General features: G+C 33.9%; 3 protein-coding genes across 4 annotated transcripts; 2 read left to right on the forward strand and 1 right to left on the reverse strand.

Annotated features, from left to right (window-relative positions):
- Positions 1-617: 617 nt before the first annotated feature.
- Positions 618-6,432, forward strand: LOC107223185 (lymphoid-specific helicase). The gene is made up of 7 exons (XM_015662797.2): positions 618-1,070; positions 1,936-2,345; positions 2,897-3,501; positions 3,791-4,443; positions 4,708-5,102; positions 5,723-5,981; positions 6,291-6,432. Exons 1-7 carry the CDS (start codon positions 956-958, stop codon positions 6,380-6,382), a joined length of 2,529 nt encoding a protein of 842 aa, XP_015518283.1. The 5' UTR covers positions 618-955; the 3' UTR covers positions 6,383-6,432.
- Positions 5,130-12,655, reverse strand: LOC107223156 (SANT and BTB domain regulator of class switch recombination). The gene is made up of 10 exons (XM_015662754.2): positions 12,626-12,655; positions 11,358-11,418; positions 10,145-11,195; positions 9,628-10,008; positions 8,853-9,119; positions 8,301-8,595; positions 7,849-8,077; positions 7,440-7,713; positions 7,144-7,343; positions 5,130-7,063 (listed from the first exon to the last, which is right to left on the reverse strand). The coding sequence occupies exons 1-10, from the start codon at positions 12,644-12,646 to the stop codon at positions 6,942-6,944; spliced, it is 2,901 nt and encodes a 966-aa protein (XP_015518240.2). The 5' UTR covers positions 12,647-12,655; the 3' UTR covers positions 5,130-6,941.
- LOC107223170 (phosphorylase b kinase gamma catalytic chain, skeletal muscle/heart isoform) lies at positions 12,649-21,314 on the forward strand. 2 transcript variants are annotated; one of them, XM_015662775.2, is made up of 9 exons: positions 12,649-12,955; positions 14,120-14,295; positions 14,756-15,040; positions 15,130-15,220; positions 15,336-15,472; positions 16,687-16,784; positions 17,737-17,820; positions 19,506-19,664; positions 19,887-21,314. In XM_015662775.2, exons 1-9 carry the CDS (start codon positions 12,849-12,851, stop codon positions 20,019-20,021), a joined length of 1,272 nt encoding a protein of 423 aa, XP_015518261.1. In that variant the 5' UTR covers positions 12,649-12,848; the 3' UTR covers positions 20,022-21,314. The 2 variants fall into 2 exon arrangements, with proteins under 2 accessions (XP_015518261.1, XP_015518262.1); XM_015662776.2 differs by lacking the exon at positions 17,737-17,820 and having other exon boundaries at positions 12,651-12,955.
- Positions 21,315-21,752: the final 438 nt, after the last annotated feature.

Consider the following 21,752-nt stretch of genomic DNA (forward strand, 5'->3'; position numbering starts at 1 on the left):
AGTCAATTTAATCAAATGTTGGAAACGATTTATTTATAGAGTGTTTTCAACAGTTGACAGCAATGTGTTGATGCAACATTAGGATAGCCAAGTCCCAATTTACATGTAAAGAAACCTTGTTAGTTAAGATGATTTCGACATTTTCAGAGCGTCTAGTAGATTAGACTATCTGTAAGTCTTCGGGTATTTCATAGAAATGTCCCGAAACTTTTGGAAAAAAAGGAAACTAATCGTATACTTGAAACCTGTAACGAATTCTAAATTGCCGAGCCCCCTAGCGCCCTGTATCTTCAAATCAATCACTGTTGATTTCTGATTGCAGTTAGAAGGCTGTTTCTTTTTTTTGTGAATTATTTTACGTGAACAAACTTCCGGGTTAATCTCTACCCTATCATCAAGCTAATGGTGCTAAAAAAAAGATTGAACGAAATAGTTGATGTCCTTGGGTGGGATAGCCAAAACAGGTATTTATGTGTAAAATTACACCATCTTTTGAAATGACGGAAACATCCGACAACCACATTCTTACCACGAATGTCCTCGAGTGATGAATCTACCTCCTGAACTCTATCCTATAGGCATACCATAAGTGATACCGACAGAGATAGTTCACCCCCGTATCAACTACTTCACTCGGTAGACAGAACGCGCATTCCGCTGTTCGAATAGTTCAGTGTTCGGACCTGGTGGATGCAGTGTTCTGATTGGCTAGTACGTTACCGAAATTACTTCAAAGTGACATCACTGGGTTCTTTGTGCTTAGCGTACGACGCAACATTTGGCGGGAATCGTGTCCGGCCGCATAACATCATCGCGAGTGCCGGCAAGAGTTCAGGCGGTTCAGGCAGTGGACTTGGCCTCACTTGTTATGTAGACCTCGTGGAGTGTGTTTGCAATTTATCGTATATTTTGTCAGGTAAATTATTTCTCGTTTGTTGTTTGATGTGAAGTCAATATGAGTGCCAAGTTACATAGTACAAAGCTGCAAGACATTGCTGAAAATCTTGAATATGTCGGAGCTGCTGACGATTCTGGATTTGCTAGCATTTCAGGATCCGTAGCTTCCGCAGGTATTGTACACGTTTTTCTACCTTATGGCAATTAAAGCACGACATGGCATGGGTATAGAATTAATGAACGGCGAACAACAGTTGAGTGTCGTCAGTGATAAACAGAAGGGACAGACAAAATTGCGGTAGTTTTGCATACTTTTAGATGTGAGCCGTGTGAATTTTCAGGGTTATTAAATTTAAATCTCTAGTCATGTATAAACCATTTTTAAATGGCTTGCAGTTTTTCTTCCATATCACACGAATTTTTGGCGAACTCGTTAAAGGCAGGTGTTTATATGAAATCGCAAATTTTTTTTTATGGGAATACCCATTGCTACGATATTTCTGGTAGATACGGGCTCTATTTGTCAGTTAAGTTTACTCTCTAAGCTGGTGGATAGAGTAATCCTCTTTGACTTCTATTTGTCTGTTTACACATGCGAAATGTGTAACTGCTTATATTTACTTTCTCCTATATTGCTAGTTTATTACTAGTCTTTAACTATCACTGTTACCTCTTAAATGAATAATGAGGATAAATCTGAAAGCAGAAAATTATTACTTGCATCCAAATAATGTTTAACAAAAATTCTCTCGCCTGACCCTTTATTAATTTTTAAATTTTCTAGTTTTATCTTCCATCTCAATGTCTCGTACATTCAAAGACTTTGTAGTGTACCGATTAATATAATTTTTGGCCAAAAATAATCTACTCTTGTTTTCGCCTTAGAAATAAAACTTAAATTTGCTTCTGCACACATTGGTAGATGTTAAAATTCTCCACTCATTTCCATTGTTCAAAAATTCACTTTGAAATATATTTTTCCACAAGCTTTTACTCTCATTAATCCCTCAATATTTTCATTATTTTGAATATCTTTAGAAGCCACAAGTGTTACAAAGGACGAAACATTGGCAATAAGCAAAATTGCTGATGATGTCAAAATTAATAATGGACCATTTAAGATTGACTATAAAGGATCTACGAAGGGAAAGCGTAAAAGAACCCTAGAGATTGAGACAGAAAATAAACGCTTAGCTGCCGAGCAGTATGAAAAAGAAGTTGTGGAATTTCGCTACAAACGTTTGATGCATTTGCTCGATCGTAGCCAGTTTTATTCGAAGTATCTGGTTCAAAAGATTGATCAGTCTTTAAAACAGGAATCAAAGAAACCAGGAAATAAACGTAAGCCCAAAGTAAGCGATGAGAACTCACCACCAAAAAAAATTACTAAGAAGGCTCAGAAACTAAATCAAGATTATGACATAAGGGAATATGTGACTGCGAAAGATGTGAGTGTTCCCAGATGCACTATTCTTATAGCTCCTCTTGTGCTGTACATGTGCGTATTCACCATCGCTTTTTATTTGTATGGATTGTTTGCGCAGTGTGTACTGTATCCTATAACCCCAACCAATAAATTTTTTTCAAAATATCAAGAGTCAACTCTGTGCATTTCATCACTAGTAACTTTTAGATGCTAGTACATAAGTGGAATTTATCGATATACATTACCATAAAATACAAAAATGCTCTCAAGGTGATACATGTGATGTAAAATTAGGTTTTCCAATGAAATTAATAAAATTGTGTAATTTGTCTGAAAGTTTTGTTATAATTTTTCAATCAATCAAGGTTGTAAATATGATAAAGATGGAACTTTAACTGTAATAATCACGTAATAGTCAATTATTATTAAAGACCTGTTGGTTTCTCGCTTGAATATGTATTATAATTGTTTGTCTTTGTTTACTTCTCCAAAAATGGTAGAGCAATTTTCATGCCACGTATTATACTAGCATATTTTTTTTCTCCAAGATTTGCTAATTTGATATACCTACAGGTCAAGAATAAAGAAGAAGAAAGACAAAAAATGAATCTCAGTCAAAAAGAAATAGCAAATGAACTAATGATGGAAACAGACGGAAACATAGCAAAAACAGATTATCCAGACAAGGACCAACATGTTGAGTCTGTACAGTTGAAATATTTTGTCGGCACATTGCGTGACTATCAGATCGAAGGTTTAAAATGGCTTTGTGTGCTGTACGAGAATGGTGTAAATGGTATATTGGCAGATGAGATGGGTCTTGGAAAGACTATTCAAGTTATTGCGTTGATTTGCCACTTGATAGAAAAGAAAATACCAGGACCTTACTTGATAATTGCACCACTTTCTACTATTCCAAATTGGTTAATGGAGTTTGAAAACTTTGCTCCAAAAATCCCTGTTGTTTTGTTACACGGACCTCCAGAAGAGAGGACAAAACATTACCGGTCGATCCAACAGAAAAACTTTGATATTGATGGATACAAAACACAACCAGTGGTTTTGACTACCTTCGAAGTACCTATGCAAGAGGAAAATTTATTAAAACGTCAGCAATGGAGGTACATCATCATTGACGAAGGTCACAGAGTTAAAAACTACAAATGCCAACTACTACAGTAAGTGGTTCTAACTTGCATATAATGTCTTTTCAAATAGAGTGTTGCTATAATTGTCATTGGCCTATTATAGCATACTACTTGTAAATCCATAAATAAATAAACTGCAAAGGAAACCAAGAGAGATGTTGCGCGATATGCACATGGCTTTTAATACTAATTTTCTTCATGAAAAGTGGGGTCGACCAAAAAAACATTTCAAGTTTACTCAAAATTTGAAATTATATCAAATTTTTTTTTGAAATCCAAGATTTCTCTTCTTGTCATTTATCTGGTTTGTTTTACTCAGGGTCCTGAAGAAATGCAAATCCATGAATCGACTTCTGCTAACTGGTACACCACTTCAAAATAACTTGTCAGAGTTATGGTCTTTGTTGAATTTCTTGTTGCCAGAAATTTTCAATGACCTAGCAGTATTTGAATCCTGGTTCGATGCTAAAGAACTACAAGATGCTGAAGGTACCAAAAGGATCCTCCAGCAAGAAGCTGACAAGCAGGTTTTGATGAGTTTAAGGGAGATATTGAAACCGTTTATGCTTCGCCGCGTGAAATCTGATGTTTGTTTGGATATCCCCCTAAAAAAAGAAGTCATTGTCTATGCACCGCTTACTGAACTGCAACATAGTTTATACAAAGCAGTATTGAGCCGCGATATTCAAACTATGGCCAAACTGGAACCTGAAAATCTTATAATCCCTGATCTAAATGGAAAAAGACAACAACGGCGTTGTAGGCTCAAATCAGGTACTTCTGATTACAAAGATGATTCCATGAGTGACTTGTCTTCGTCACGTGCCTCAACTCCGTCCAGTGATGGAGGTGATGATGGCTGGAAGAAAGATGTAGAAATACAGAGCAATGCACTTTCAATGTGGAAAAAATACGCAGATGTCAATGAAAGGAACCAAGAATTTTTAATCCGGATTCAATGGCAAAATAGAGGTAAGATAGAATTAACCAAAAACACTTTTCGAAAGATCTTTATCGTTAAAATTTGTAGTAGTAGAAAAATAACAAAATTAATTTCAAATGTAACCTTGAAAAATTTGTGTTCATGCATTAACGAAAGTTATTTATTCCTAAAATTTTAGATGTACATTTTTAATTTGGCCGACTTGTAGGTAGCATGTTCTGTATTAATTTTGGAGTAAAGTCGAATCATTAAATTCCGAAAAACCTCTAAAATTCTGTACTATTATTTTTTAGCTGTAGTATACAAAAAAATAGTGAACCATCCATACTTGGTTCACTGTCCATTAAATAGCGTTGGTTTGCCACGAATTGATGATGAAATAATTAAAAACTCTGGAAAGCTGTTGGTTCTGGATGCAATGCTGGCGAAGCTTAAATCTCAAGGGCATAAAGTTTTATTGTTTTCCACAATGACCATGATTTTGGACATGTTGGAAGATTATCTGGAACTGAGAGATTACAGATACGTACGGTTGGACGGAAGTTTCAAAATAGAGGATCGAAAGGAAAATATTAAATTATTCAACTCTGATCCAGACGTATTCCTATTCCTTATATCCACTAGAGCTGGAGGAGTGGGATTAAATTTGGCTGCTGCTGATACAGTTATCATGTATGATTCCGATTGGGTAAGATATTTACTTACAATAGACATATATTCAGTAATAACATGTATTTAAACAAACAGTCAATAACATTTTGATAAAGTAATACCACTTGGTAACATCTTGTGCACACCTGTACTGTTCAAAAAGTGACATCATACAGAATAAACCTTACGGCAAACGTGATTAACAATAAAACACTATACCTGAATATATTCATTCTGAATCCCTGGAAGTTGGTAATAATCTTGAGTGGACACTGAAATTTAGGTGTGACGTAGAAATTTCCCCTTAATTCTCAAGCTGGCTAAGATTACATTTGTATAACGGTTATATATTGATACAGCTTAAATTTCACAGGAAAATTTACTTGACCTAACGTTTTGTTTCACATAAGACGTAGAAAATATTTCTGAAATCCATAGGAAACTCATTTTCCCAAGCTCGTAGCTCCAAGAAAATGCAGATTATCATTAACCGAATTCAGTATAATTGCAAATTGCCAGTTTCATTGTACAATCTCTACTAACGCCATAAAATTTTCAACAGTTTACTTTTAAGTACTCTTAGATTAAATATCCGCTTATAAAGTTTGTAACAACCATGTGTAATAGACAAATAATAAACACATCTAAATTTTACAGAACCCTCAGGCTGATATACAAGCCATGGCACGTTGTCATAGAATTGGTCAAACACGACCTGTTGTTGTATACAAGTTATGCACTAAAGGAACAATCGATGAAACAATTATTAACCGTGGTGAAGCAAAACGCAAACTAGAAAAGATGGTCATCTCTAAAGCAGGTCTAAGTTTGTCCTTGAACAATCGTGACACACTTGTACAGCTTAAAAAACTTTTAGAATCTAATGAAAATCAAATTGTACATGCAGAAAATGATGGTGAGTTACTTTTATAGTTCACTTTGCTGAGTCTTGAATATACTCTCAAATGTTATCCCTCTTCAATATTGTGATAGAGATCAAATGTTACTTGTATTAATAATACGTGTTAAATTAATTCGCTCAGAAATCAGTTGATCATTTCAACATGCTTCAAACTAGAGAATTAGTGTATTTTCTTTACAATACCTGCAAGTTTTAGTGAAATTTTGTTTTTTATAGCCTTTTGTTTCCAATTAAGCTATAGCTTCAATAAAAATGTAACAGTTGGCCTAAATTCTATTGCTTTAATTTTTTTTTTCCTTACAGTCTACACGCATAAAGAACTTGATGATTTATTGGACCGAAGCGACCTGATGCCAAAGAAAAATATCACAGATAAGAAGAAAAGAAATGGATAATCTAGGCTATCAAATGATGTTAGAGATCAGTTATGAAAGTGAGAAGATATGAAAACTGGATTTTCAATCTAACAATGTTCAAAAAAATATGACTTAAGTACCTTTTTTATGGTCGAAGAATTAATTTTCGATTTTTTTGTTGTGACTGTGTCACGCCATACCTCTTTGTGTTTCATGTTGTTTTTTTAATAGATATTAATCGATATCGCTAAATAAATGTTTAATTTTGTACTTATTTATATGAAATGTTTATACACTTTTCTGACATATTTTCGTTCTTTAAAAAGTAAACTTCATGGACTACTTACGCAACCGTTTTTTTCCAAAATTATTTCGACCAAATTATCCTGTTTCTTTTTATCTCCTTAAAACTTTGTCAAAAAGAAAATGATCACAGAAGTCTTCACATTTCTTGCAGTGTATGGACATGCCACGAGCAATTCAACAGATATTCTCAGTAATGAATAGTTCGATTACACTGGACACTTGACATAATGTTAGGAACAAAATACCTACACTCACAATTATTATGTGACAAAATGTGACATCTCATACAATTTTACTGTAGCACTTTCGAGGACTTCACGCGTGCAGATCCTTTTGCTTGTGATGAATTTTTGCACTTGTATGTCTGAGCTAACTGCTCTCGAAATTCAGCTTCTAATTTGACATATGTTCCACCTGTAAAATGTAGAACAGTTATTTGAATTATTCTGAATCCATTTACAGGGTGATCATCTTAGCTTGAAAATACTGGTTACCTATTGGTTGTGTCTGACTCCAGATGTGAGTTTGTTGCCTATTATGAGTATGTGTTCGAGGATGAATTCCACATTCTGCAGATGTTCTTTTTGTGAGCAAGGCAGCCATTTGTATTGCTGCTCGTTCCTCGAAGTCTCGTTGATTATCTTGATTATATCTCACTGTCAAATTAGAACTCCATGATCGGCCACCATCGCTTCTGTATTGTGTAAGATTATATGAGGAGTTTCTACGTAAGTACTATTTCTACGTAAAGTTCAATCAACATAATAATTATTAATAACAATTCAACTACCTTTTTGCAGCGTAATATCTCGTCTTCCGTTTAAATTTCCTGACCTGCCTGAGCGGTGGCCATGCGTGAGATTCTTCACTGTTATCGGTATCATCGTCAGCACTGCTATCGCCACAGGCTGTTCCCCCATCATCATCGTCACTACCTGCAATCGAAGAACCTGGAGACGAAGTATCTGTCACTCCCGATGCCTGTCTTCGCATTTTACGAGATGATTTCATTACATCCGGTGCTTGGCAGGCTTGTCGAAGCCCGGAACCACCCCAGATTTTTCCTGAACAATAACGTAATTATTGAAGTTGCAGTTTCACACCTTCTTGATGTACAACTCTTTCGATGGACTAAAAACATGTGTGAGAGAACCTCTTACTCGTTTCAAGTCAATTTTCACTGGTCTTCTGAACTTTACCTAAGAGCCCTAGTTTTGATCTTGGTGGTACGAGCTCGATTCCATCCCACCACATGATCTCCTTGCAGGCCAATTTCCCAGGCTCCAAATTTGGATCTCTGGCAACCAGTCTTGTTATTTTTTCTGGGAAAAACAGCTGTGGGGGTTCTAACACTATCACATCTCGGTGTGACGAAAAGATGTTGAGAATATTTTCATCTGGTTCAGATGTCGCAGCTGGAATATGCTCCTGCCAAATGTAATTAATGTCCTTTTGACTTATTTCATTACACTTGATTTAGAAATTAACTCATATCAGACGAAAAATATTGAGCTGGGAAAATTGAGTGTTTCACCTACAAAGGAGCGAAAGTAGTTCTGATCATGGTGGAATTAAGTTATAAAAAATTTGAATCAACTGAATTATCGATATGTTTTTATGAATTGATAGGTATGATAGACTACTGTTATACCTTAAACCGGCAGCCCTCTTGATTCGGCAGTGTCTCAAACCTGTAAGCTCTTTGACTGCAACATGGATATCTACCAAGTGGAAACGGGGAGGATCTTTGCTGTTCATTGGCAAAGAATTGTGGAATCTCCGGGTGATAACAACACCAGTCCATTTGATGAATTGGGAAGTATGTTCTGCATTGTCTGCAGAAAAGAAAGTGACAGTCACCCCATAAACGCCAGTAGACCTTTCTCCAAGATCGCAGTTCCGAGCGAAGTGTCACAATGTAGTCATTTAACGTCCATGACATATCCCTGCAATAGCAAGTATTTTTAAAGATAATATTCAATCTTCAAATGCTTATCCATTTCTAAAAACAGTCAACAAAGAGATAATGACAAACAAATAAGATCCAGTTTTGGAAATTTACGATTTACAATTTATTGCTTTCAAAAGTGCTGTTTTGATAAGGAAAATTTATTGAATACAATGTTAGTAGTGAATATTAAGTGTAGTTTTAAAAATCAATGAGAACTCTAGAATCAAATTCATAATTACTGATCAGTCATACCTGGTATGCATACTGTGAATATCTCCTTTAGTATCGAGTCTCATAGCACTTGGAATGCAAGGTACAGAGTCAGATATTGATCTGACCACATTTTTCCCGCACTTGCCACATTTGAATAATGTTGCTAAAGAACTATAGTGTCCACGCTTATTGTCAGGGGTACTATCGGCTAATGAGACTATTAATTTGCAGAAGATCCTGCTTTGCACCTTATCCTTCTTGTCTTTCAATGATTCAACATCCACGTTGGTGAAACGTGCCGCTAGTCTGCAAGTTATTAGTTCTTCATTTAGTAATCATTTGTATTACATACCTTTAAAGAAAATTTTGATATTCTAGAAACCCTGTGAAATACTGATACAAAAATTTCACCCTTTTTGATAGCTGTCACAACACATCACCTAATTTTTCTAAATCAACTTTAAAATGAATCTTCAATGAAACCTTTTATTATTGTTGATGGTCAGTTTCAAACATGCTGAGAATTATCTTCGATTAAAATTAAAAATACTCCAAAAAATCATCACTATACTTTACTTCAAGTAATCATTGAATTCTGAATTCAATTGTTTGTGAAAGAGGTATGAAGAGAAATGATTTTTGGTAGGTTTAACAATTCTTCGTTAAAGGTACTTGTGAATGATGAAAATGAGGATTATAAAAGATCGTGTTATCGGATACGTATTATCTATTATAAAGAATTACAAAATAACCTTACCAAATTCTGAATATCCAAAACGCCAATTTTTATATTTATATTTAATAAAATATATACCTTGTCAGAAGATTGTCATTCAAGCATGTTAATATAGCTGATGTTTTTAAAACTTCAGACATGTTGTTGTGACAATACACTAAACAATCTTCAAGAAGTGGTTCCATCTGAAGAAATGATGCAGACACCATAATCGGAATAACATTATTCGCTTCAAAAACAGGCCATTCGGATTTTTTGATGATGTCTTTTTTAACCCAACGCATAAGCCAATCAAAAATGACAATATCGCAATGGACAGATATATCCATCTCTTCGAGTTTTTGACCAGCAGTTACGTCTGCAAAGTAGCACATCTTCTGGACTAACAATTTTTGTGGACATCTGAAGTCTTTTTTGATGTTTTTAGCTTCATCGCAGACATGGATTTCCACTTCATTACTGAAAACCACCACACATCCGACATTTACTTATTGTAAAGTGAGCAGAAAGTTGTTAATAAGTCATAATTCAATCTAAACTGTGTGAATATCATACATAATTTTAAAATTTTCTCATTCAACAAAGTCATGCTTACTCGAAAGATTTTCTTCGATACTTATGTTTCTCTTTATCCTTTTCTTTAACGGCTGGTGTTAATCGATTGTCGATGTTAATTGCTGATCCTGCAGTTTTCTTTACATCCGTATTAGTAATAGATTTTTTTATTACAGGCTGAGATAATGCTGGCTTAGGAAGCATGTATGGCAATACTGAATCCAGAACTCCTTCGTGCAAAATATCGCTTAATTTTCTTTTCATAATTTTTGCAAGTAACTGCTCTTTGTGTTCTAAAAATGTTTCAACTGTAGGTATTTTAATCTTTTTCATAGGTGTACAAAGAGTTTGCTTTTGTTGCTCATATGTTTCAATTTTTTTCACTTCTTTTTGTAGTTCTTTCTTTTCTTGGGTACGAGATTTTTCGTCCGTTAGTTGTTCTTCACACACTGATGCCGCCTGTGATTTTTGTAAATGATGATGCTTACTTAAGCTAAGCCTGCGATATTTTGTCTGTGCATTCATATTTGATTCTTGATGCTCGTTTTTACTAGTTGGTACTTTAGCAGTGCTTTCAGTAACAATTACCTTTTCGTTATCTAGCTTCGTAGATTCAGTGTTTCTTATTTCATTAGTGACTGTACTTTTATCATCCCTAATATTCAGACCAGGAGAATCGTTACTCAATTCTGTAATTTGATCACTTTCGTCGAACTCTACTGGTGTTTGTGAAATTAGATCTGTTTTTGCCAATTTTGGCCAATCAATTTCACTTTTCGCAGACAATGTGGTTGCCAACTCTTCGAAACTATCATTAACTTGATAAGCAGTACGCATAAAGTCGAAAAATGCTTCGATAGATAGTTCCGGACACTTTTTTTCATCTTGTAGACGCTGAAGTCTATCTGGAAGTCTTTTAGAGTACATACCACATGATTTTGAGGGTGATGAGTCCACATTTTGAGGACTCGTGGTTACATTGAATGAGGAGTAGGGTGGAGATGATATCTTTGAGTTTGAACTACAATTAGGAACTTTGGTGGTAGTACAAGTTTTAGTTTCTTGAGCAGGCTCTGGTGCCAAGAGTGAACCTGGAAATATAATATTTAAACTGAGTTAAATCTGACACGTGTACACAAATGTTATTATTTATTTATTTTTCCCATTACTTGAACTCAATTAGCAATGACATCACCTAAACCAAATGCAATTTCCCTCAGTTTTTTATTTTGTCGCATTTTTTTTATATATACCTTCACTGGTGGTTGTGGATGGAATACTTGATGAGGATGTTGAAGATGATGTGTTATCGCCCTTTAATGCATCATTATATTTTTCTGTTGATTCGAATTTTTTGAATAAACTAGGATACATATTTGGTTAAAGGTACGAGGTAGTTGTGGATTTTGAGATGTTTTACGATAATGTGTAGGATCTCTGTTTACTTTGCAACGTCATCGGTAGAAACTTTTGGCATTTAATCAATAAATCGTGTAATTGCTGAATATACGATAGAATTTAATTTTTGGCTGAATACGTAAAAGCTCATATCTTTTTGACGAAAGATTTAATACGAGTAATTTCTTATAACTCGCAGAAACTCAAGAAATGTGGATAGATAACCAAAGGACTTTGAGATCTACAGTAGGTTGATAGTCACTTTTCATACTTGAAGTCGTTTCCAAGGAGTTTTGTTATCGATCAAACAATCCGTATAGCACCCATATCCCATGATTATACGTATGCTCATGGTCTGTACTGTTATATGATACGAACATTCAATTTGCTAGTTTACAACAGTTTGTTTAAGAACTGAACATTACAATTACGAATCAACGTATCTGTGTTGGGCTATAGGTGTGATATATGCTGAAGTATTTTTCTGTAGTATCAGCTCACAATTGGTGATTAGTGTAACTTAAGCGCATGTCTTATATTCTTTGATGATAGTACTTGTGTATTGAATGTAGAATTCGAATGTATTGAACATTTGTCATTTATTGTGAAAAATCTCAATTTTTTCGAAAATCTTGAATATTGTCCAAAAAAAACTCCGAATGCTGCGTTTAAATTCGGTAAAGCGACATTTCCTGCGATAAATTTTAGATTTTACTATCTGAATTAATCGTACTTAAGATGATCAATTAGTTCGAAAAAAATGGAACGAAATTGGCAAAAATACATGATATTCAGTAAACTGATCGTAAATTCTTCCTGATTGTGAGACATGGCCATAAAACCTATACTACCGATAACTCCTGTGAAATTTCGGATATTGGATTACCCAAAAATCTACTTTCAAGATCGCCACAAGTTGACAGGGAATATTCAAAGGATTTCAGTGTATGCGTGTATGTATATTATATATTGATGTACAGTTCATAGGCAGTACAACTTATTCGGTACAATTTTAACTGATCGTAATAATTCTGCTTATAAATTGGCAATTGCCTTCGAGTGAGTGCTTCGAGTTCATTGAAATATTGTAGGCAATTTGAAGCAAATAGGCCTCGTGACTCACCGCGACTGCGCAATTGAACATGGATGGATCAGTTGTCTCTCGACCACCTTTCGACCCTCTCGACACACCGCGCGGTATGTTTATACATACATGCAGACGAGGTGAAACGTGGGGAGACTGAGAGGCAAATAGTTGTAAATAGAGTGTGTTTGAGTTGTTGCAACGTCGTAATTGATATTAATTATGAATCATTAGCGAGATTTTCAAGCGACTTGACCAGCTGATGATTGTTGGAAAGATGGCAAAAGACGAAGCTGATGATCTTTTGCCAGACAAAGACGCAGCTAAGGGCTTCTACGCTAAATACGAGCCGAAAGAAATTTTGGGAAGGTTAGTGTTTATTTTTAATTTCATGACACGCTGTTGCGCCAATTACATGTATTTCATGATACACACTCGCTGATTTCATTCTCGTATTTCATTGTCTTTTCTATCAACAATTCTCATAATTATGTTGATAACTCCGTCTCCGCTACCAGTTTTAACGTGCGGACAACAAAGGGCTGCACATTTACGATATATCATAACATTGCACAGCGTAACATAACCTCGAATGCCTCGAACTTATGTAACGTAATTTGTGTTTTATCGCCAATCCTTTATGTCTTGTTGACAAGTTCACGGTTCGATGCAATGAGGTAACGCATCCTAATGTCGTTGCAACTGTTTGTTCGTAGTTAAAAACTATTTTTGAAATTCAATTATGCTCAGTCCGGTACAACCGCATATTAAATATACAGGGTGTTCTGATAAACTCCACAAAATTCTGACGCTTATCCTCTTTAATCTTTTTTTATCGACCGTCAATCGTATTAAAAGGAGAAGCAAAAATTGACTTTCTTAAATCGTGGACATTCTACATCTTGATTAGAAAAATCTTTTCGCAACAGATTTGTCAACAATTTATACATCACTAGTTGTGTATTTTCACAAGGAATCTGCGCACATTTTTATGAATGATTATCTCTGCACCTATTTTATCCTCCACTTTTTCCAACTATTTCTGGAGGGTTTATTAAAAAACAGAAAACATCAAGTTCAAAGAGATCCAAGCATATTTAATCGGACCCCTGAATGAAGTTGCAGTATTCGTTAAAAAGTCTTATAACATGCTTAGCCTTTTTACAGACTCAAAGCTCATCGAAAAATGTAAGTCAGGTAATGTACGAAATTCGCAATCCCTTTCTTTGACACTGAGGAACTATATTTAATTATTTCTTTGTATTGTGACCAGAAAAATACAAAAACAGCGAAAAAGATATAATAAAATGATATGTGCAACACAAATCTATATGAAAAAATATAGATCTGCAAGCATAATATTGAAATCTTGTCTAATTTCAGACAATGAGCTTTTCAACTTACAAGCAATATATCTAAATTATTTGATAACTAGAAATTGGGTTTCGTTTTCAATTAATGAAAGGTAGCAGTCTTAAATCTAAAGTAATATAATAAACAGCTGATAAATCGTTCAACATTTTGTTTATGTAGAGGGATTTCATCTACTGTAAGAAGATGCATAGAAAAAGAAACTGGGGTACAATATGCAGCAAAAATTATTGACATTAGCAATGAGCCAAATGATGGTGCTGACGACCACACTATGAAGGATGCAACCATCCAAGAGATACACATTCTTCGCAGAGTAGCTGGCCACTCGTATATTAGTAAGTTTTCATGAAGTAGTTGAATCAAAACTGATATCCTAGTTTCATAGTTTTGTACATAATATTCTATTGCTAATTGTAAGTTGATGAATCTGCTATGAATGCAAGTAAATGGTATTATATGCTAGCAATAGATCATAAATAAAATTCAGGACCTTGAAATAATAAGCAATGAAGCTACTCAATAATAGCGCATGATATGAAATAACTACTCTCGATCCATCCCGTGTATTAGCACTGGTAAACAAACCTGAAATTGGAGTAGTCATTGGCACTAATTGGGCCAGTTAACGCAACAAAATATAAAAATGAATTATGAAATTTGGCAATATCATTAATCAATTTGTCATATTTTATATACACCATTTATTTAAAAGTATGTTGCTACTATTAAGTAATGATAATAAGTGTAAAATCAAATACAATAGTAAATTAAAGGATTTTCTATGTTACTTTTCAGTTGAACTACACGACGTTTTCGAATCAAGTACTTTCATTTTCCTCATTTTTGAGCTGTGCAAGAATGGGGAACTTTTTGACTACCTCACATCGGTTGTAACGCTTTCTGAAAAAAAAACACGGTATATTATGCGGCAGGTGCTAGAGGGTGTACAGCACATTCATAACCAGAGTATAGTTCACAGGGATCTGAAACCTGAAAATATATTATTAGATGATAATTTAAACGTAAAAATAACAGACTTTGGGTTTGCAAGATGCTTAAAACCAGGTGAAAAATTGTTTGGTGAGTAAATTTTTACAAACTTATAGTAACTTTACATTCACGAAAATTTCCAATCTTCCTATCACTCACACAGGCAATTCTCATTCCAGATCTATGCGGCACACCTGGATATCTTGCACCAGAAGTATTGAAGTGTAACATGTTCGAGAATGCTGAGGGCTACGAGTATGAAGTTGACATGTCAGTATTCTATCTACTACCTTTCTCAAATTACTTGAAAGCTTAATTATTCCATTCAAATATCAATTTGTTAATGCAACACAATGAAATAATAGAATGGTTTTGTTTTTCACAGTTGGGCTTGTGGCGTGATCATGTTTACCCTGCTGGTTGGTTGCCCACCATTTTGGCATAGAAAGCAAATGATTATGCTTAGAAATATAATGGAAGGAAAATACTCATTTACATCTCCAGAATGGACTGATATAACAGGTAAGCTTTGACTGTTGGCCAAAATCCATAGCAAAGTAAAACCATGAAAATAAAGTCTAGTACTCGTTATTTCACATGTTGTCTAAAATCCACTACTGCTGAAAGGTTGATCTGATTATGAATGACAAAATCATGACCTCTTCACCCTGTGGTATTAACATTTTATTTCTCCATGCTTCAGTTAACCCTTTGACGGGCAGTGGGAAGTATACATTTTATTTTCGTTTATTTTTTATTTCTTCGATGTTTTGTGGCTTTAACCTGAACTAACTGTACTGGCATTTTTTAGATTCTTAGTTTCCTAAATAATGTAACCATTATGAAAAATGAGGCCAACTGACTTATTTTTTTTTTTTTCGATTCTTATAAACAATCAATTAAAAAAAAATCAATTTCTTCCGGAAAAAATCGGCTATTGGTAAACGCATAGAGTTAGAGTTCTGAAAATTTTTATTAATCTTTTCTATGCTTAGAACTATTATGTATATTTTTCTGACACGCCGGTTGTTTCATAAAAAAATTCTGAATTTTGAATAACCCCAAAACCCAATAACCAAATAATCAAATTTGACATACCCATGTTTTACGTTGCGCTGAGTACGTAAATAATATAATTTTACACTAGGCAAATGGTGAATGATTCTATATTCCACCACTAGGTGGCGAATACAAACCGGCAATCAAAAATGAAATCTTGAATACTTATAACTAAAGCTATTGTCGCACAGAACTTTGTCTTTTTTTTGCGTTTTTTTCATTTGAGTATAAAAATGAGAAATCAAAAAAAAAAAAAAAATAACAAATAAAATTAAAAAAAAAAAACCCATAAAAGAACTAGTTCCTTCCTACGTCCACGCCCTTAGTTGTGGGTCACGCTGAGAGGGAGAATAAGCGTCATATTCAATTTTTTATTTAGGACTTTGAAAGTAATAGTCTTTATCTTGGATCTACTATCATGAATGCAGCTAATCTGATGTCAGGTTCGTAATCAGCGACTCCAAAAACCCCGCATATCAAATTTGGCATAAATCGGTTGATTTTTTAAAATTTTGTCCGCCACCATAGATTTGCAATCTCAAATTTCGCAAATACAACCTTAGATTCGTAATCAGTGACCCCAAAAATTCCTTGGACCACTGTAACTTTGAGGATTGTTTTTTTTTTTAAATGTGCCCCTCAAAGGGTTAAAATATTTTTATTTCTCTGTGTTTCAGAAGCTCCGAAAGATCTGATACGAAAATTACTTGTTGTTGATCCAAAGAAGAGGATTTCAATTAAAGATGCATTGGAGCACTCTTTCTTCCAAACAGTGGTAAGTCTTAAATTTATTCGAGTACGTTTATGTTTTTGCTTAAGAACCTTATGTACATATTAAAATTCGATTTTCGATGCCACATTTGATGATTTGATGAGGCATTGCAACATGTTGAAGCTCAGGTTTATTGCAAGCAGAAGTATATTCTCATTATGTATTTTACGGAGAATGGCTGAGAAGGAACAACATTATCCTTTTGGAACGTTTCTCCTTCGTGCGTAATATTTTGTTGAGACAGCTTGTACGAGCTCAGCCAAATTTTTGAATAAGCAATGATTGACGAGATAAAGTATCCCGCTGATATAATATTTGTACTTAAATTTGAAGATTTCTCATTTAGATCTTTTTCGTATATGAAGGAGTACGATTTTATGGTGCATGTAAACTGTCAATTTACGCAAATCGCGATAAATTTATTAGTATGATGTCATATGCTGCATATGGTGCAGATTTTCTACAATGTTTTCGCTGTTAGGAAAGAAAAGAGCAAATAAAATTATCTCACAATTTGCGATACTATGGCTAATACAATATATGAGGATGAAGTCAATCTCGTTGTACATATGTAAAAATTGTATAATTACTAATCTACATTGCATTATCATGACTATATCTAAAGTTTCAACATTTGTACATAGCAATTAATCTTTCTTTCTAATTATTTGAATTCTATTATCATTGAATTGCATTGCATTGTATTTACTTCTATGCTTTTTACACAATTTCACTCAGCTCTTTATTTGGTATAATTTTTTCAACAAAGAACACTACAGTTTAGATTGTTGAAGCCGTTTCACGAAGCACTTTGTAAATTTTTCCAATCTTTAACCAACTGCATAGTAATCTCTATTCTTTCTGCAACAGGTGCACACAGAGAAAGTTGTTCTTACCAATGTATCATATCGTAGTATTAGGCTTCAGATCACAAGATAAATATTTGCTATTACAGTTATGGGATCAAGACATTGCACCTCTAAAACGATCTCTATCCTCTAACTCTCGACGTCTCAGTCGGATATCCCAGTTAGCTTTGGTAAAATGTTTTTCTCATTTTATTATGTTCTATGTCATTGTCAATACATGCTTCTTATTTTATACTTATTTTACTAATCACTATTAACAGGTCATTCGTTGATCTTCGGATTTCAAATGCTTCTAAAATTAAGTACATGTGTTATTGTCCAAATGCATGTGTCGAGCTTCTATCAATTCAATCTTCTTACACCCACTACTTTATCCTAATGATGTGTTGTACAGATAAAAGAATTTAAAAAAAGAAAAAATAACGTTTTTCACACGTCAGCTTCCCATAATGTCATTCGCAACTCTGCAATGGTGATTAGTTCTCAGCAGGTCGAGAAAGGATAAAAACAAAGGGCGCAGTCCCTAACAATTCTATACCAAGATGGCTATTAAAGCTTAGAGAGTCGTATACCCGGACCATACGTATTCCAAAAATTAATGGAATTCTATTACTGAATTGATCATATTAATTTAACTATCTATTATCTATTAATTTTTAATCATTCTTTAAATTTTTACTCCTCAAATCATGTATGCAGCTTTCAGTCAGAGTATTCTGACAAGGCAGGATTTGCTCAGTATATTTGTCTCTGCTTTATGCCCATGGGAATTTAACGGTTTTCATTTCATTGTTTCCAAAAACATCGTTTGTTGCAATTTCATCCAATGTAACTGTGAAGCTCAAAACAAAAACAAAACATGCTAGTCAAAAATTTTGTGGAATCCCCTCGCACCTGTAGTACGTTTGCTACAAGTAGAATATGTGTTACAAAATAGAGTATTGTAGAGCCAATGTTGATCAAATTCAATGGATGAATCTCTACACATACCCTTTCATTCTGAACAATAACATTCTGTGTTTTCTGTACATATCCTATCTTAATCTTTTATGAATAAGAAGTTTCTTCTATTCGAGCACTGTGTATAAGGAGGACTATAATGTGTAGATGTTGTATTTACCCTTTTGAATCCTTGCTTCCGATGAGAAGCTACGTAAGACAAGCAATGCCGTCCAACGAATGATATGCGGATGTGCAAATCATTTTTGTACGAGAAGAATATTGTTGAAAGAATGTAAATTCGAAAAATTGATGATTTCGAAAAATTAACGACGGAGCCAAGAATCGAACCTGGCGTCTAGAGATGCTTGACCGGAGCCTTACTCCACTAGACTTAATCTTTTATCTTAAATAGTGAATGAATTAAATGATGCATTTTAATAATCTGGAGTAACAACATGGGTGGAAAAAATTATTATTGCTAGTTTCATCATGTGAATGCCATGTTTACAGTGTGCATACTTGCAGTTATCACAGTAATTAATTGATTCCAATTCCGGTTGGCGATATGCATTTTTTTCTTGCATTCCTAAATTGAGATGAGAATTAATCGCATTTTGAAACGTTATTTGAGATATTAGTTGTATTATTATAGCGTATTAAAGGCTGAAATGTCCATTAATCAGCCATAACATATTCCTAAATAAATGGGACTAACACTCATGTTTTTGATTTGAAATAGATGTTTCATTTTTTTGCTGGAATAACAAATTGTTAAGCATGGTGTTCAGCAACTAGATATGAATATCCTGGAATTTTTAAGAAATGTTTAACCATCTAGTTGACGGACACCATGCTAGTGGATGTAACATTTTTCAGTAACAATAAGAAATAAATTTATCTTTTTATTAAATAGGAACTAAAAGCAAGATCATTCAATGCTCGGAAAAGATTCCAATTAGCAATTATATGTGTGAGAGCTGTGGTTCGTATCAAAAGATTACATACTACTCCTGAGACCATGTCTGCAAATGTGGCTCGCACCGATCCTTATAGAATCAAACTTTTGAGAAAGGTATGCTATTGCTATTAATTATTGTACGGACATTTTGGATTTCTGAAGTTATTGAAGCATTGTTGAAACGCAAGAGTGGAACATAAAAATCTTGTCCCTACGCTTTCACCAATATGTTACTTTTTTTTACATTCATACAAGAAATACTATAATTTCAGAAGCATAGATTGATTTAATTTAATTTCCATTTAGCCTCATTAGGCTTATTAAGAATTCTTACAGGTAATCGATGGCTGTGCATTCAGAGTTTATGGTCACTGGGTAAAGAAAGGTGAAGGCCAGAATCGAGCAGCGCTGTTTGAGAATACACCAAAAACTGAATTGAAACATCTCTATGTGACGAACCTCAGCAGATAGCTGCCAATTGCATAGACAAATCCCTAGTTCAATTCTTTTATTTGATAAGCCCAAGAAAGTGTTACAATAGTATAATTTTCTCTACCTTTAAATATATTATAATTCGTATCCTATTTTTTTCTTCCTTCGTCGCATTTTAGTTAATACTCCATTAAACTCGATTGTTCATGATGTCTAATCATCGAAATTGTCTTAATCAATGACACACGAACTCTTAGCTATGTGAAATATAAAATAGCACTGTTTGAAATGAAATGAAAAAGTCGGTTCTTCTCCAAATCTTGACTTACAAGACTTGACAATTTTGAAGTAAGAATGACTTTTTAATTTAAATTTCCAATCTTCGGTTATCAGTGTTTGTGCAGAAACCGGTACTCAGTGTAAGTTAGAATCATAGCGATTCGCTTTGTTATTATTTAGTTGGATATTTCGTTACGTGTGCATAAAAACTTGTTAAATCTAAATGATTTTGGCATAACATAAACGCATTATGATCTGAAAAAAAAAGTAGCAAAGGCGTTTGCGGTCGTCTCTCTTTCAATATCTTAGCACAATACCACTATTAATTCCGCATGGTACTAATATTTAAGCACAGCAGAAGATTTTTCCAAAACAATATTGTCAAATCTCACATTCTTGCAAATAAACATAAAAAAAAAATCTTATTCAACATAAACGAGTTTAAATCTCTAGAAAGCAACAGTTATAGTTACATTCTTTTATTCATGAATTTGTCTACAACTTTTTGGTAAGAAATACTGGTGCTGTAATGTAAATAGTACCTAAATATCCGGATTATTTTTCCCTGTCTTTATATACAAGGAAAAAAGCTTTCATACGTATTCTACTGTGAAACAAAAGTAGTCAGTACATCCAAATTGGTTCTAATTTGAGAAGGTTATCTCAAAATTTTGTGTTTAAAATTCTATCTATATCGATTGTAAGGTTCACTGAAGATTAATATTATGTACCAATCAAATTTTCACCACATAAACTACTGTTATAGTTTACTCAAATGGATATGTCTTGTTTTTTGATATGTTACTTTCTTTTGTTTGAGTTGCAAGTATTGCAATAAATTTCCTATGTGTCGACTGCTGTTCGCTTAGTTTATATTATTTATTTTTAAAGGGTGTATTTCAAAGACATTCTAGACTAAACTTATATATAAATATTCTCATGTGTGTGTTCATAATTTGTATATTTTTGGAGACAAAATTTTCCTATATACTTGTCACAACTTGTTCGACGTTGTATCAATTAATAGTAAAGAAATTTTAGTCCATAGCATTACACTAGTGCTTTTAACATCACTATTCTTACACCATTTTCTATCGTCAAACCTGAATCTAACTACCAGCTATTCCTCTGGTAAATAATTTTTCAGCTATTACATGTATGTTCTTTGCTCCGAATTATCAATAAGAAATTAAAATGTATGTTAGCAATCGAGAAACCATTTGCAACATAATACAAAATTCCAAGAGATTATTTTGTTTCGCAACAATTGGCAACATCTCAATTGTTTGCTAAATTTGTTACAAGGTTTCATTCTCAAGAGTCTATCACTAATTTAATGACTGACTGTGAGATCTTGAATATGGTCAGTAGTATTTTTTGCAGTGATTTCAAACTGTATTTACATTGGGATAAGCTTCATTTACTTCCAAGTAGGTGACATTGTGACATTATTTTCGTGCCTGTCCTGTCGGTAATTTATTGTACCGTGGA

Source organism: Neodiprion lecontei, chromosome 3 (genome assembly GCF_021901455.1).
Source record: "Neodiprion lecontei isolate iyNeoLeco1 chromosome 3, iyNeoLeco1.1, whole genome shotgun sequence".
NCBI lineage: Eukaryota > Metazoa > Arthropoda > Insecta > Hymenoptera > Diprionidae > Neodiprion > Neodiprion lecontei.